This window comes from Dendrobium catenatum, unplaced genomic scaffold (assembly GCF_001605985.2).
Source record: "Dendrobium catenatum unplaced genomic scaffold, ASM160598v2 original_scaffold_213434, whole genome shotgun sequence".
In the NCBI taxonomy this organism is placed as follows: Eukaryota; Viridiplantae; Streptophyta; class Magnoliopsida; order Asparagales; family Orchidaceae; genus Dendrobium; species Dendrobium catenatum.
The window spans coordinates 124,394-141,442 of NW_021531844.1; the positions used below are offsets into that span (position 1 = coordinate 124,394).

General features: G+C 37.8%; 1 protein-coding gene across 1 annotated transcript in view; it reads left to right on the forward strand.

Annotated features, from left to right (window-relative positions):
- Nucleotides 1-7,947: 7,947 nt before the first annotated feature.
- The window catches only part of LOC110101968 (pentatricopeptide repeat-containing protein CRP1 homolog, chloroplastic-like), a 21,492-nt gene continuing 12,390 nt past the window's right edge, over nt 7,948-17,049 (forward strand). The window contains exons 1-4 of the mRNA XM_028692493.1: nt 7,948-8,685; nt 9,165-9,258; nt 9,461-9,541; nt 15,180-17,041. Of these exons, the coding sequence (XP_028548326.1) occupies nt 7,993-8,685; nt 9,165-9,258; nt 9,461-9,541; nt 15,180-17,041 (2,730 nt within the window). The 5' untranslated portion in view covers nt 7,948-7,992. The remainder of the gene's footprint in view (nt 8,686-9,164; nt 9,259-9,460; nt 9,542-15,179; nt 17,042-17,049) is intronic.

The window sequence follows — 17,049 nt, forward strand, 5'->3', positions numbered from 1 at the left end:
ATAAAACTAATTAATTTTATACAAATTGTTTGTGTATTAAGAATTATCCATACAGTTTGATGTTTTTCATGTAATACGTCAAAATAATTTAGCGTTTATAGAATTAGTCATACTGTATAGCTAGTTTACCTCTTTTTAAATTTTCGTAAAATTATGCTCCTTCACGTAATTTAAATTTTGGTCATGCTTCTTCTTAAAATTTGTTCTATGTAATGTGTGCATATGTAAGTTTACCTTAATTAATTGATCTAAATATTTACCAAAAAAATTTACAAAAATACATAAACTTTCTCCTTCTCTTCCTTCCGCTTCAACACTGCACATGTGATAGAGCTAAACAAGTTGACTCTTCTCATAAATTAAAACCATTTAGTACGTAACATAAAATAACATTACGAGTCTAAGCAAACTAATTTTTAAAATACAGTTCGGTATTAATTTAATATTTACAAAGGTATAAGTTTCATTCCTCTTGGAAACCACAGATCCCCAATTCTTTTTTAGTCCCGAATTTTTTTTTTTTATCTGTAATTAAGTTAATATATATAAAGTAAAATTATTTTAAAAAAGTTTTAACTGAAGACATATAGTGCCTATCTGTAAGAACATAGAAGAGAATCATTTTTTGGTATATTAATATCTAATATAATTTAAATATATTCATCAAATGATAATTATACTCCAAAAGCCTTTATAAATCATTCTACAAAGAAATTAAGTACATCAATTATTACTAATCAAATTCTTTTATTATTAAATTTTAAAAAATAATATGCTATAGTGAACATTAATCATAAACCAACACATTACCTAACAATTTAAAACAGTATTAACAAAAAAAAAAATTTCACGTGATTTAATAAAGCTTAATTGGCACCAAGCATAATGTGGACCAATATATGCAATAAACTATACATTAATTATAGCGATCGAACGCCATAATTGAGAGAAATAGAGACAAGGACTTGGTATTATTTGATATATATCTGACCCTGATATTACAAACTTATCTACCTTGCAAATTGCAATTAGGGGCCCAGCAACAATTTTTTTTGGTAGAAGGTCCAAATCTCTCGAGCAACTTGCTAATTTCCTCCGTTTGGTTTTTATTGATGATCATTGTTTTAAAAACAGTGTACTTCCGTTACAATAATGTTTAGTTATCGATTATTTTTATGAAATTGCGTCTAGTTTTAATTGAGATTTAGGCTTCGTTTGGGACGACTTTCTTACTACTTCTTTCTAGTACAAAAATTAAAAATTTTATACTAGAAAGACGCTCTAAGAAGCAGAAAGAAACTCATCTCAAACGAAGCTTTAGTCTGCAGTTTCTTAGTTTTGACAAATTTTGACAATTTCAATTTGGAAGAGGTGAAATATTTGAAGTCAATTTGAAAGTCCAAAAATTATTGAAACTGTCAAAACTCTCGAAATAATTTATTAAAATTCAATCAAAGGCATCATTTTGCGTAAAACTACAACTTACCTTTATCTGTCGGTTAAGAGTTTTAGCTTCCAACCAAGAGGTTTGGATTCGAAACTTGCATATGTGATATGTGTATGAATTTATCTTAATTGACTTGAATATCCAAAAACAAGTAACGTAATGATATTTGTAAAGATTATGCTAGTAAGTGAGAACATACAATTTTAAGCAAAATATTAAATTTAAATTTCTTATTTATTTATTTTAATGAGATGAGTGTAATAGAAAAATTAATTAATTATTCATATATTACACTCCTTTTAAAATAAATAAATAAAATTTTGAATTATCATTATTTTAATTGAAAGACTCTTGTTTCGCTTGGGACAGCTTTTTTGTTACTTCGTAAAATAGTTTTTTTGTATAAAAAATTATACAAAAAAAAAGCTTTACGAAGTAACAAAAAAGCCAGTCTCAAACAAAACCTCTAACTCAATTTTTCTTTACGACACATCCACATCTGAAAGCTCCAAGCAATAAAGAGAACAAAGGCATTTCTAGCCCATCTGGCAACTGTCCTATCTCGTTTGCCAAGCAAAAAAAAAAAAAAATTATTTTTTTTCTGAATTTGGCTTAGTCTGAACTCATAATGTGCCTTGGACATCAACAAATGGGCATTTTGGACTCTTTAATCACGTTTAAGGAGGGATTTTAGTAATACAGTCTTGTTGATTGCCAACCAAGAAGCTAATGGCAAATATCTGTATTGCAGGAAAAGTAGAAACAACTAAGACCCACATAAACCTACCAAGGACCACTGTATCAAATGTGGTCCATCGTGTTTTTTAATTCATATATATATCTGGGAGACAGTATCAAATTTTTACTGCCAAGATTTATAATATAAAACAGAATAACTAGTACAGAGAGACTTTAGAGAAATAAGAACTAGGAATTTATTGTGTTTACACAAATATAAGAAATGAGAGCTATAAAAAAAAAATCTAAATTTTCAGATATTTGAAAAGAAAAGAAATATTTTAAAATATGGAGGCGCACAGACTGCAACATGGTGTGACTCCGGCACACAACCTGCAAGAAAAATCGACAGCCAAGGCAACAAGCAATGGAACAGTAAAAGGAGAACTCTGTTTTTCTATTTCTTTTCGCTGCCTTTCTTTCTAACAGGACATTCCTTTTAATACTACTGGTAATATTGTAATAAAACTAAATACCTAAGGTAAAAGACTATAAGTATTAGTAATGATAAAAGCTGACAGTAAGAATGGGAATAACGGTTTGATAGAAGTACACCATTTTCAATATTATTAATTATTGGGTGAGAGGCTCCTTAATCCCCAAAACCTGCATCAAGAAAATTAACAGCCTTTGTTCTCGGTTCTTGTTTTATGGTGACATCCACAAGAAAAAAATTCACATGATCTCCTGGAAAGATACATGCAAACCTAAAAATGCTGGAGGATTGGGTATTCCAACTATTGATTCGTTATATTATGCTTTTGGTTGCAAAACTATTTGGAGATTCTTAAACAATGATGCCTTACTGTTTAACTGGTGGAAGATCAAGTATTATTCTTTTTGGAATTTCAAAATCACTAAAAGCTCCGCTTACTGGCATTTTCTATGTGATATTGCAAAAACTTTTAGACAAAACATGACTCTTAATATCACTGCCTTCAGTAAGCTTTCTTTCTATTGGGATCCTTGGTGTCTGGATCTCTCTGTTGCCGAAAGGTTGGTTAATAATAACAGGGAAGATTTAATTCCCTATTCCGATTGCTCTGTTAGGGACTGTTTTTCTGATGGCACTTGGTCTTTACCTTCCACCATCCCTCTGAATTTAGCTGCTCTGATTTATTCTGTATCCATCTCGGGAAACACGGTAATTTCAAGCTGGAATAGCAATGGCAAACATTCTTTCCACACCTTTCATAAGAATTTTTTTCAGGGTCTGGAAACCGTTCAGTGGTCTAATTTTATCTGGTTTAAACATCATGCTACCCGTTTCTCTATATACTCTTGGATGGCTTTTAGAAATGGGCTTAAAACTGCTGATGCATTGATCTCTAGGGGTATTCCGGCATATTCTGAATGTGTTTTTTGCAAAACTGAAAAGGAAAACATTAAACATCTTTTGTTTGAATGTGATTTCTCATATAATATTCTCCTAAATACTATTCCTCAGATGAGTTATATGTTGTTTAGACCGAATCTGTGGCAAGTTTTTAACTCCATTGAGGAAGGAGACATGGATCATAGCCGTAAAAGCCTTTGCTATCTCTTGCTTACTGCTATTGTTTATTACATCTGGAAGGCTAGGAATGACAGGCTTTTTGGGAATACTATTGACTGTCAAACCACTGTTATTAGCAATATTAAGAGAGCTGTTATGCTTAAGATTTTGAAGAAGAAATGCTTTCAAAATTTACACCATTGGCTGGAATGAATTGGCTTGTTCTCCTGGGCTGGCTCCTTTGGACTGCGGAAGTATATCACCTGGATGGTCTTCTTTGGCAACCGGGCAACAAAGTTTTGAAGGGCAATGATGAATGCAACATTATATCTATCCCCTTGGATGGCCTTTTTGGCAACCAGGGGACCCATCCATCCGACTGGATGAATTTTGACGCTTGGGAGTTTAACTTGAGGGTTGCAACCTGAGCCCTTTTTATTTTATTTTATTTTTTTTTTCAAATCTCTTTCCTGCACTTTTTATTGTCTAGTTTTTTTTGATAGTTTTCTGCAGCTTTATGCTGATAGTTTAGACTAGCTTTCTTTTTTTCTGCAGCTTTTTTGCGGCTGTTAAGGTTTTGTTGACATCCACTGGAAGGTTGTGGTGGCTGTCAATTTTGCAAATACCGAGTTTTTTGAAAAAATACCGAGTTTTTTGAAAAACTCGGTATTTGCACTTTTTGACCTATTTTTGCCTAAAACCGAATCTTCCTCTACATCCAGTGAAAGGACCTAATAATTGCTCAGGTAAAAGACTATAAGTATTAGTAATGATAAAAGCTAACAGTAAGAATGGGAATAACGGTTTGATAGTAATAGCTTGCTAGTGCCATGTGCAAGGTGTATAAGTTATCCCACGGTCTTATAGTGTGACTGCACCGCATCACAACATATATAAATACTCATGAACAATTATCTTTAGTTATAAATTATTCAATTTAATAGCTAAAGGTGCTTACTTAATAGCCGGAGTAAGCTGATTTATTGGATGAAAATTTTGTATTGCTAGATAAAGTCGCCAACATAACAAGAAGAAAACGGCTTCATTTGGAATGTTTTTTTTTTTGTTAAAACCCATCCACGGGTCTACACATTAATATGAAAAAAAAAATTATAAGATACTTAAGGGGACCTCTAGCTCCCTACTACTTGACTGAGCTAAAATATCAAAAAAAAAAAAAAAAAAAAAAAAACACCTACGAGCCGGTGGCCACCCCCTAAGAAAAATTACAAGGAAACCTAGTCTAGGTCGGCCAGAAGCCAACATCTACAATTGTAAACTCTAAGTATAGTTATTCAGCTTAATCTTGCCACTAAAAAGATCAACCTCCAGCCACTTGGAATACGGAGATGAAGAGCAAGTAATAGATGTACCTGTAAAAACTCAAAACATAACACAATACAAGATATATTAGATAACAAAAACAGTGGTATGTAGGTAAGAATTTTGCAAATGGTAGAACCTATACAAAATATCATTTAGCTTAACCAGTATAATAGGTATATCAACAGAGAGTCACTAAGAAGGATAGAAGAAATTTACATGATACTAGTAAATCAATAGCATTGGACATACATGCATATATTTAGAATGAAAAAATAAAACCTTAAGGATATGAAAACTCCAGTCATGTGGCAAACCCCTCAAGATTCACTTCAGACAGCATGAATAAATCAAACAAGCTTAACAAAGTTAAGAGCAACCATAAACCATGATAAAACATAATAGATGGAAATAACATGAAACACCAAAACATTAATTAGACCTTAAATAAGGTAAACCGGTATGATCGAGCAAGACCAAGCCATTAATCATTTAGGGAAGTAAATAATCCTGAAATTCGATAAAATTGGGAAGGCTACAACCAATCTTAGCTAGTGCATCAACACACATATTCCCTTCATGCAAGTGAACGGGTAGCTTTTGAGCTTGCACAAATGTACTTGATTCAGCCGTAGACCGAATATGCATGCTTTGATGAGTACATTAAGAGCCTGATGAATTTATTAGGATTCTGACGATTTCATCATCTTTATCGTCTTTATCATTTCAAGTTGCCTTCAGCTGGGCCGCCGTACGCGAACTAGACTTTCGTGGTTGTTGGATCAAAACCCATCGTGGACAGTACTGATTACACGCCAACAAGTGAATGGATTGTAGGAAAATATACAACGAATTAAGGCCCACGGAAAGCTACCAAGGACCAATATGGTCCAATGCTGTAGAACGACTTGATTTTGTTTGAGCACCAAACATTGGCAGGTACCCCAAAATCATTGTTTGGTTAATGATTTTATGCGTAAAAACAGGACTGACGTCCTTGAGGAATGAAGGACTTATAATCAGATGGCATTATAATAAGTGATGTGGTGCATTTTAAGCTAGAATAGTCCTTAGGAGTACTTTATCCATTTTGTTCTAAAATGCTCCTTTTACTTTATAAATAGCAAGTTTTGTAATAGGGAAGTCATTGAATGATATATACATCCCTTTTGAAGCTTGTGAAGCTCTCTTCTTCTTCTTCCCTGGATTGGGAATCCTAAAATCCTTCGTGCAGGTATCATCTTCCGACGATCCACTACATCAGTTGGTATCAGAGCCTGGAGCTTGTGAAGATCGATGGACTGCGGAAGAAGGTCGGCTGTCGACGACGATCGAAGCCGCAAAACAAGATTGGCGGTCGACGACGATCGACGCCAAGGAAGGTGGGCTGTCGATGATGCTCGAAGCCGGATCGCCTTCTACCAAGCTCTATCGAAGGAATCGCTCGATCGGGTAGACAGAAACCTTGATCTGATTCGCGAAAACCTTCGAGCAATAAGGAAGATGAGGATGTCGTCAGCAACCATACCGAGGTATTCTTCTTCTTCTTCGATCTCATCATCCGCTTCACGCAGACGCCGTCAGCCCCGCCACGATTACCCTCCGCTCGAGCTCCCTCTCCGATGGCGTGACCCGCCACCAAGATACCCGCCGCTCGATCGTCCGATGAGATAGCGAGATCCTTCGCCTGATCGAGCAGTTCGCAACCACCCCGGGCCCGTCTTCAGCGATTCATATCGGTTCCAGCATCATCCGCCTCCCGCGGACATGAATCTTTGCACACCGCCAGCGAGCTCAACTCAGCGTCCGCCTCATGATTCGCCTGCATTTTCGATGCTCGAGCGAAATGCAGCCATAGAGCTCCCGTCTTCTGATATGGAAACCCACGAAGAAACTGCCGCTACTATGGTCGATTCCGCCTCTGCTCAGCTCATCGGAACACGCACAGAGCTCCCGTCTTCCGTTCCTTTGGACTCGGAGATGCGAGATCCAACACTCACAGCTGCTACTTCGATTCCATTTGACCAAAGTTTGCCCGTCCAGCCCTTCCAGCTCACTGTCCGAGCAGATCTACAGCCCGACGCTGACTCCGACTCGAACCCTCCTTCACCTGCCGACAGTGACTCCGATTCATCCTCCGGAGACGATCCGTTTGGCGATATCGACCGCGCCCTCTCCCTCAAGCGCCAGGAATTCGTTAATCAGGGCCTTCTGCCTCCCAATCCCCCGAAAAGTAAGAATAATGCTCCTCGCGTTGATTCCATTGACGAGCTTTTACCCGAAGAAGTCGTTGATGTTGAGGAGATCGAGGAGCTTCATGGACTTACCGTAATATCCAATGACGAAATCCAGGAAGAAAATACTGCCAAAATGTTAGAGGAGGAGGAGAAGGTAGCTGCTGCACTTTCCGATTCACCATCATTTGAACTTGATCTTGAAAGTTTGGGCAACTCCAGGAACCAGATATTGGAACCTAAATTCGGTATGACGCTTGTTGAGCTTCTGGATGATAGCCGGGTTGTGCCATTGTCTGTTTATGGAAATTTGGAGGTGTTGATCACTGAAATTCAGCATGATGCTAAAGAAGTCAACTCCGGTGATCTCTTTATTTGCTGTCATGGAGCAACCACTGATGGGCATGATTATTTAACTGAAGCGGATAGGAGAGGAGCGGTTTCTGTTGTAGCTGATAAGGTGATAAATTTAGATGAGATGATAGGGTTCAAGGCTCTTGTTATTGTGGAGGATACCAATTTGGTGCTGCCGGTTCTTGCTGCTTCTTTCTACCGTAACCCTTCCAGTACATTGTCGGTAATTGGGATTACTGGGACACGCGGTAAGACCTCAATATCATACTTGGTAAAGGCGATGTATGAGGCTATGGGATTGAGGACAGGAATGTTGGGTTCTCTTGGGCACTACATCCATGGGGATAAAAAAATTGGATGCTTCTGAGTCGACTACAGATGCTGTTAGTATTCAGAAATTAATGGCAAAGATGGTCCATAATGGTACAGAGGCGGTTGTGGTGGAGGCCTCTTCTCATGGTTTGGCTGAAGGAAGATGTGATGAAGTAGATTTTGACATTGTCGTATTCACTAATCTGACAAGGGATCACAATCAATTGATTTATGCTCTTTGCATGGAAAACAGGCTGAAGAATGCAAGGAAGATGTTTGATTCTATTTGCCAGAAGGGCATGGTTCCTAATGTTGTCACTTTCAACTCTTTGATTGTTGGTTTATGCCAGAAAGGAAAAGTTGATGATGCTTTTGTGCTGATGAGTTCAATGGAGGCTAATCCTGATAGTAGAACTTGCAATGAGCTAATTGAGGGATTTTGCCGTGAAGATGATGGCCCAATCATTCTGGTTGGGAGTGCTCGCGCTAACCAGGATATTCATGATTTTGTTATTGGCACATATCATTCAACATACAAGTTGAATGGATTAAAGCAACTGTGGGATGCCTTAGCACTTGACTCTCAACTACAAAGATCCTCTGTAAAAAGAGATGCATATTTTGTGGGATCATGTTTTGAGACTTTTGAAATACTATGTGGACGGACATCAGCTCAAACAGACTATGAGGAAGATGCAAATGATGAGAACAAAATCTTCGATCCGGGGAATCTCTTTTTCTTCTGCAACAATCTTTTTTTTTTAATAATGCATCTCGACGGAGTCGAGCCTTTTTATGCTAGGGGAGAATGATGCGGTGCATTTTAAGATAGAAAAGTCCTTAGGAGTACTTTATCCATTTTGTTCTAGAATGCTCCTTTTGCTTTATAAATAGCAAGTTTTGTAATAAGGAAGTCATTGAATGATATATACATCCCTTTGAAGCTTGTGAAGCTCTCTTCTTCTTCTTCCATGGATTGGGAATCCTAAAATCCTTCTTGCAGGTATCATCTTCCGATGATCCACTACATCAATAAGGTTTTTTTTTTGGTAAAATTGGGGCCAAAGCCCATCTATTAATCAAGAAAAGTTACAGGTAAAGTAAGAAATTTACAAGTAAATCTATACCCACCCAAACCTATACTCAAAAATAAGGAAAATAAAATGACAGAGAGTAGCAGCTAAAAAATAGGGACTCAGAATACAGGACTACAACATGATTATCGCAAAAACAAAAAGATAATCAAACAGGGAGGAAGCAGGTTGCCGCTGCAAAAAGCAAGACCGTCACAGCTTCATGTAATGCTCGAGAAATTGTCCAGGATACCTTGGTTGCCAAAAAGACCATCCAAGGGGGTTGTTGTAGTCTATAGCTCATCATCGTCCTCCAAAAAGCATGCCCAGCACGAAGAACCAGCCACCAAAAAACCTGCCCAATTACAAATGTCCAGGAAAACCAAGACAGGACACCATAAATCACATTCATATTAAGTTCATGAGGGTGGAAACATGCTTCCAGATGACGATTTTCTCCAAAATTGTCTTTTTGGTCATGTAGGAATTGGCAAAACTGCTGGAGCAAGAGTTTCCATGCCTCATGGAATTCCTTTCTTTCCAGATAAAGTAAACACAGCAACAGGTGATAAGATAATAGAGCTTTTTAACCGTCTGGGAGAGACAAACATCCCCATTAATCCATTCAAGAAGTTGCAAAATAGTGGGTCTAAGAAAGAGTTGCCTCGCAGTAGGAAGAACCACCAAAATGATATCATAAGAATAAGAGCACTCAAAAAATAAATGAGTAATAGATTCTGGGAAAACTTGGCAAAGACTGCAAGTAGGAGGCACAATAATATTCCTTTTAAGCAATTCATCAGCAGTTTTCATACCCCCAACCAAAGCCAGCCAAGTAAAACAGGAAAACCTTAAAGCATGCTTCGGGTGCCAAACTAGATTAGACCAGTTGCATCTAGGGAGATAAGCATAAAACTCCAAGAGATAATCAGAAAATTTGCTATTTACTCTATTCTCTCATAATAAGCATTGGTTGGAGTCAATAAGAATAGGAATGTCCTGTATAGCCTCCCGAACAGGACCAGGGATGGAGGAAGGGAGAGCCCAAATGTTGTTCATGATACAATCCCTGATAGCGGAGTTACTGGGCAAAGCTTGCATCACATATAACCCATCAGAAAAATCGTCCAACCTCCCATTATAACACCAATGATCCCAGTGAATAGAGATAGGGGCAGAAGCAGTAATACGAAAAGAGAATTTAGGCTTAGCTAAAGCAACAGTTGCACAAACCGACTTCCAGAATTTGGTGGCAGCAGCAGGAGGTGTACACCAAGGGGATAAATACTTAGTGCTAAGCCAAGAAGATAAAGGGGAACTTAAATTATACATTCTCAAAATGACCGAGCAGTTAAAAGCATACTGGACACCACTAAGGGACGGAATCCCCAGCCCCCCAAACTGTTTGGGCTTACAAACATTTTCCCAAGAAACCATGTGAATCTTCTTGCTAATACTCGGGTCTCCAAAAAACAGAAACTTAGAACAAACTTTCTTAAAAAATTTGATAATAATAAGGTTTAAAAAATGAAATATATGGATTATAATAAGGTTTAAAAAATGATTCATGATATATAATCCAATTTTATTTATGATTATTTATTTTTATATTTAAATAACATGAAATATATGGATTTATTTTGTGGAAAAATTAAAAAATGATAATATTTATTTTGAAAATATAAAAAATATTAAAATATTAAAAAAATATTTATAATCGATTAAAATAATTGATATATAAACCTACACATCTTTAGGGTTTATTTCTGACGGCTAAAATTTTATGTAAAAGTGATTAGAATTTTGTTGTGGGAAAAATATATTTTTTTAAAACTACCGTAAAGAAAGCAACGAGAAAACAATAAAAAGTTATTCTAAATAGACCTTTAATGACGTCATAATCTTACTATATAGGATCCTTATTAAGGATCTAGGTAGATAAATCCATGAAAAAAAAATACTACATGAAATAATTATTTAGATTATATAATTAATTAATTAAAATTTTGAAAATTAAAAAAAATAAAATTGTATATTTATATGAAATAGACATGATAGAAACTACAATAATCTCATATATTTTTTTACTTAAAAATATTAAATTTTTAAGAAGTGAAGATGTTTAAAGTAATTTCAAGATAAAGTAAAGTTTTTGCAAATATTTCTATAAAATCTATAAATGAAAAAAGATATATAATTAATAAATATATTGTCGTTAAAAAAATACATTTAATGACGGCTTCGATTAGAATCTAATAGAAAACCTGCATTCCAATAAACGCAACAGAGGATGGCTAATGCCCGGCGAAATAAAGGATGAGGGAAATGATTAAAGATGTCTTAAAATTATTAGTAGAGTAATTAATTTTAATTTTTTTACCTAATGAGATATTGAAACTCGCATCTTAATTGTTAAAAAATAATATAATTTTTGTTCATCAAAGGCATGTGAGCATGTCCTTCCGATACCTGTGAAAAATTGTATTTTATTTTAACAATATGGGCCATCTTTAGTCCAAGCCCAGCCCATTGAAATGACCGAATGAGCGCATGAGCATACTAAAACCCAGGGATTTACATACATAGCATTTAAATAATAAATTTAATATTTTTAATATTTAAAACAAAACTCGAACTTAGCTCAAACTCTTTTAATTAATTAAGCTAAATTTAAGGGTGACTTAAACTCAGCTCGACTATTTTATTCCCCTAATTATAAAAAATATATTTGATCAAATATGAATTTTTGGGCTATACTTAAAGTACAATTTTTTAATTAATAGTTAAAAGTTTCTAAATATTTGTCAATTACTTGATTTGGGTTCATTTGTACTCATATCACTCAAAAATGTTCTTCCATCTATTATTCATGAAAGTCAAGCTGGTTTTATTAACAAGAGATGTTCATCTAGCAATATTGTTTTTGTTTATGAGGTCCTAAGGGAGTTTAAAACTAAGAGAAATCTATTTTGTGCTAAGATAGACATTATAAAAGCTTTTGACAATCTCTAGAGATTTTTTAGTACATCGGATGAGCCAAAAAAGTTATCCTGAAGTTTTTTTAAATTGGATTAAGAGTTGCATTAAAGAAAATTTTTTCTCTATTTGCATTAACGAATCTCTTGAGGACTTTTTCGTATCTTCCTCTTGCCTCAGGTAAGGGTACCCTCTTTCTCCTATGTTATTTCATTATAGTCATGGATGCTCTTTCTTGTTGTCTTGATTATTACCAAGACCATGCCTTCTGCGGCATTACTTCAAATGGACATAATCTGAATCACCTGCTTTATGCGAATGACTTATTGGTTTTTTAGGTTGCTTCCACCCACAATATTTTAAACCCTTAGCATATTCTTAAATTGCATGTAAGGTGCAATTTTTTAAATTAAGCATTTCTAACACATTCTCATGCTAGATTAGAGGAGCTATTATCCCTAAAAGCTGCTGTAAAATTATTGATATGCCATGCTCCCAAATTTTATTTCATGGCAATACAACTGATAGAAGAATGCACATTATTGCTTGGAAAACTATTTGTAAACCTAAGATTTATGGCAAACTAGGCATTCCAACTATTGATGCTCTCTATCATAGCTTCGCTTGTTCTTTTATTTGGAGGTTCCTCATGCAGGATTATGCAATTCCTAATTAGTATATAGAGAAGTTCATATCACCCTGGAAGCCTCCCCCTCCCTAGGCCTCTAAAATGTGGAAAAACATTTGCTCCACGACAATCTTGATTAAGGATAAGTTATCTTTCTATATATTGCCAAACTATAATCTCTCCTTTTTTTGGGACCTGTGGTGTGAAGGTAAAGCTCTTTCTTAGATTTTTACTACACCTAGATTATCTAATCTTGCTTTGAATAATTATATTCATACCAGCTCTTGGGTTTTGCCTGATTTCATTCCTCTTTCAGCTCAGAATCTCATTAAGGCTATACTCATTTCGGAGAATAGTGAGGTTTTATGGTAGGGAGTTTCAAATCCTATACACAGGAATTTTAATTCTCAATTTTATTCATAGTTGGAGACTGTGTCATGGCTTAAATATATATAGAATAAATAGTATTATCTTAGATTCTTCACTTATGCTTGGATGGCAAGCATTGAATGACTACAAGCAGCTAATTTACTGTTTAAGAAGACCATTAACATTCCCTCCTCTTGCCCTTTCTATCAAAATGCTTTGGAGACCCATAAGCACCTCTTTTTTGAGTGTGACTAATTGATCTCAGTGGTTACGGTTTCGCATCTCGGTTCATTTTTAATGAGATCAACTCTATTTCAATTATTTGATCATTTTGACAATACCCAATAGCTTAATAAAGGGGAAAAACCGTTTTGTTTCTTATCAATTTGCTGCATGATTTACCATTTATTAAGAGTGTTGCGTGCTAGAATATACGCGACAGTAGAGTTAGAAAATATTCGTCTTAGCGTTGCACGAGTATTCCGCACACAAACAGAAAAGAGAAATGAACATCAGAGTTTTTACGTGGAAAACCCAAAAAGGGAAAAAACCACGGGGCCTCGCCCAGTTGTAAAGTTCAATAAGTGTTTTTGTAGATTACAAATGGCTGATTCGTCCCACAAGTCGGGACAATCAGAATACAATTTGTTTATTCCAGGAAGTTTACAAAGTTCTGCAAATTCCCGGAGTTTCCCGAAAATCCGGCAGAGTTCCGGCGTATTCAGGCGGCGGGAAGAGCTCCAGCAGTGGTCGAGGAGGAGAGCAATCGCCTTTTCCCCTTTTCTTTCTTCTTCTCTTCTTCTTCTCTCTTCACTTGAGTCCCATTTGTGTAGAATGAGGGCTCTATTTATAGTTTTTCTGGAGTGGCATAGTCCGTAAATAGGCGTGAGATCAGGGGCGAATTGGGAGTGGTTTGAATGAACGGCCGATATTGAATCCTACGATCGTGCACCGTTAGTTAAGGTCTTAATGATGTCGGAATTTGACGATCTTAGGCTCGTTGGATTTGTCTCGTCGAGCCGCTCGATTCGAGTATAAGCTCGTTAAAATCGGAGACCGTTTGGTTACTCAAATTGCGGTTTGAAGCTTCCAACAATGCTTCAGGTCCTTGATTCGGACTCATTTGGGCTCAGATTGGGTCGAATTTGGTGTCGTTGGATTCGTATTTCCGAGACGCTCGGTTTGATTATAAGCTCGCTGAAATCGGAGTTCATATGCTCTTGAATTTAATTTTTGAAGTTTCCGAACTGATATTTTGCCTCGAGATTCGTGTCCAATCAAGATAATTTCAAGATAACTTATCAAAGAGAAACGAATAATCCTCAGTTTTCGGGGAATTGGGTTAGCCTTTATGCTGTGATAACTTCTGTTAAGAATGCTATTCGACTAAAAGTTTATAAATGGAAAAACTATGTTTCACTCAAAGATGCATTTCCTGTAGCTCTTTCATGAATTTTGTTCTTTTATTCAAGTTTCTCTACTCTCGTCTTCGGGACAATGATGAGTGAAGCCAATCACTTACCTTCAATTCTTTGGAGGGCCATTATGACAACCATGGATTTTTGGCCTGAAGGTCTTATTTTGAAAATTACTTTCGCCTCAAATGCAGTCCTCATGCCAACCAAATTTAATATGTTTGGCCCTGCGACAACCTGTGCCTCTCAATTGCATGCATTTGCATTTCGATGCTATAGAAATTATGATGGTTGGCTTTTTGATCACCTGAGTCCATTTCCCCTTCCTCACATTTTTTATGTCTCCTGAGGTTTTGGGTATGTGCTTTTCATTTTGTTTTCCATTTTTTACTTGTATTTGCTTTTTACAGTTGATTTTTTATCATTTTGTTGCAACATCTTTTGTTATTTATATAAGGGAAAACCCAAAATTTCTACCCCCCTCCCCATCAAAAAAAAGGATTAACTCAATTATTTTTCTGGTCGAAAAAATTGACCCAATTAATTTTATAGTTGAATTTGTGATGATTTAAAAATTATAATTTGACTCGATTATCATTTAATTTTGGATTAAAAGATATCGGGTTGAGTTAAATGAGCCATTTTTTTGTTGGCTTAATAAATTTACACTATCTACATCATAAATCAGCCAGATTCTATTTCTTGTCAAAATGGGTTCTTGTCAAATATTTTGACCCGATGATAAATAAATCAGATTCAAATCAATTTTATTTGAGTTAGAGCCAAATCTGATCCTTCACCTATATTAATCCTAGATTCGACCTTGATCAAACCTCTGAAATTTGAATCTTCTTTTGGCCGGTCAGGACAAGATGGTGAGGGAGCGGATAAGGTCTCTTCACCAGTATCTCGGTCCCGAGCTCGCGGTGCAAAAATATCTCTAGTTCAGAAAATGACGATGCTGCTACTTTCTCCACAGCCGACTACGGCCTTCTCTGCCGCCGCTTCTTCTCTCAGCCGTCTCTTATTACCTCTCCCCCGCCACAACTTCGTTGTTCCTCCCGTCTCCTCTCTCGCAATTGCCGCCGTTTCCACCGCCACTGGTGATCCCATCTACGCCGTAGACTCCCGCCGTTTTGACTTCTCTCCTCTCATCGACTTCCTTTCCTCCGCTATATCCATCACTGCGGAAGCCGACCCCGACGGACCGCCTCCGGCGGAGCTCTCGCCTGAGGAGTTCTGCCTTGCTGAGTCCTACCGATCCGTCCCTGCTGTTCTGTGGCACTCCCTGCTTAAATCCCTTGCCTCCGAACCTGCTTCTCTCTCCACCGCCACAGCTCTCGTTCCGTGGCTTCTCCGTCACCGCCTCTGTTTCTCCTCCGATCTCCTCTACTCTATCCTCATCCACTCCCTGGGCCGCCACCGCCGCCTCCAACTTGCTCTCTCCCTTTCCTCTTCTTCCTCGCTTTCCCCTCTCACTCTGAACGCGCTCATCTCAGCCTCCGCCATTAACTCCCGCCCCGACCTTGCCCTTCGCCTCCTCGCCCTCATGCGTCGCCAAGGCCTCCTCCCTGACCAGCAGAACTATACTCTTGTCCTCCAATCTCTTCTTCACTCCCCCGACCCCCCTGACCCTTCCCTCCTCTCTCTCCTCTCCTCTGACCTCCGCTCAGTCCGCCTCGAACCTGACGCCCGCCTCCTTTCTGACCTCATCGTAGCCTTCTCCCGCGCTGCCGACCCCGACGCTGCCCTTTCCGTACTCGCCCAAACTCAGGCCCAGGGAATCACCCCCAAATTTTCTGCTGCCGTCGAGCTCATCTCCGCCCTGGGCAATTCTGGCCGCGTTGATGAGGCAGAGGCCATATTCGCCGAGCTCCGCCACTGGGGCCTTCAACCCCGAACCCGCGCTTACAATGCTCTCCTCAAGGGCTATGTTAAAACAGGTGCTCTTAAAGATGCAGAACAGGTGCTCGACGAAATGGAACACTGCAGTGTGGCACCTGATGAGCGCACTTACAGCCTCTTGATTGATGCCTACACCAATGCTGGTCGGTGGGAGAGCGCCAGGATCTTGATTAAGGAGATGGAGATGAATGATGTCCGGCCTAATTCTTATGTGTTTAGTAGGATATTAGCAAGTTTCCGGGATAAGGGTGAGTGGCAGAGGTCTTTTGCTGTGTTGAGAGAGATGAGGAACAATGGCATCCACCCAGATCGCCATTTCTACAATGTGATGATTGATGCTTTTGGAAAGTATAATTGTCTTCACCATGCCATGGATGCTTTTGATCAGATGAGGGCTGATGGCATTGTCCCTGACGTTGTCACGTGGAACACACTTATTGATGCACATTCAAAGGCTGGTCGGCATGATCAAGCCATGAAGCTGTTTGAGGAGATGGAGATGAGTGGGTTGGCGCCATGCACAACAACCTTCAACATAGTTATTAACTCGTTGGGCGAGCAAGAGAGGTGGGAGGAAATGAAGGAGCTGTTTCAGAGGATGAGGGAGAAAGGGTTACTGCCAAATGTGGTGACCTACACTACACTTGTTGATGTTTATGGAAAGTCGGGGAGGTTTAAGGATGCCATTGAGTGCTTGGAAATGATGAAGTCTGGAGGGATGAAACCTTCCCCAACCATGTATCATGCCCTGGTGAATGCGTATGCTCAGAAGGTGCTTGA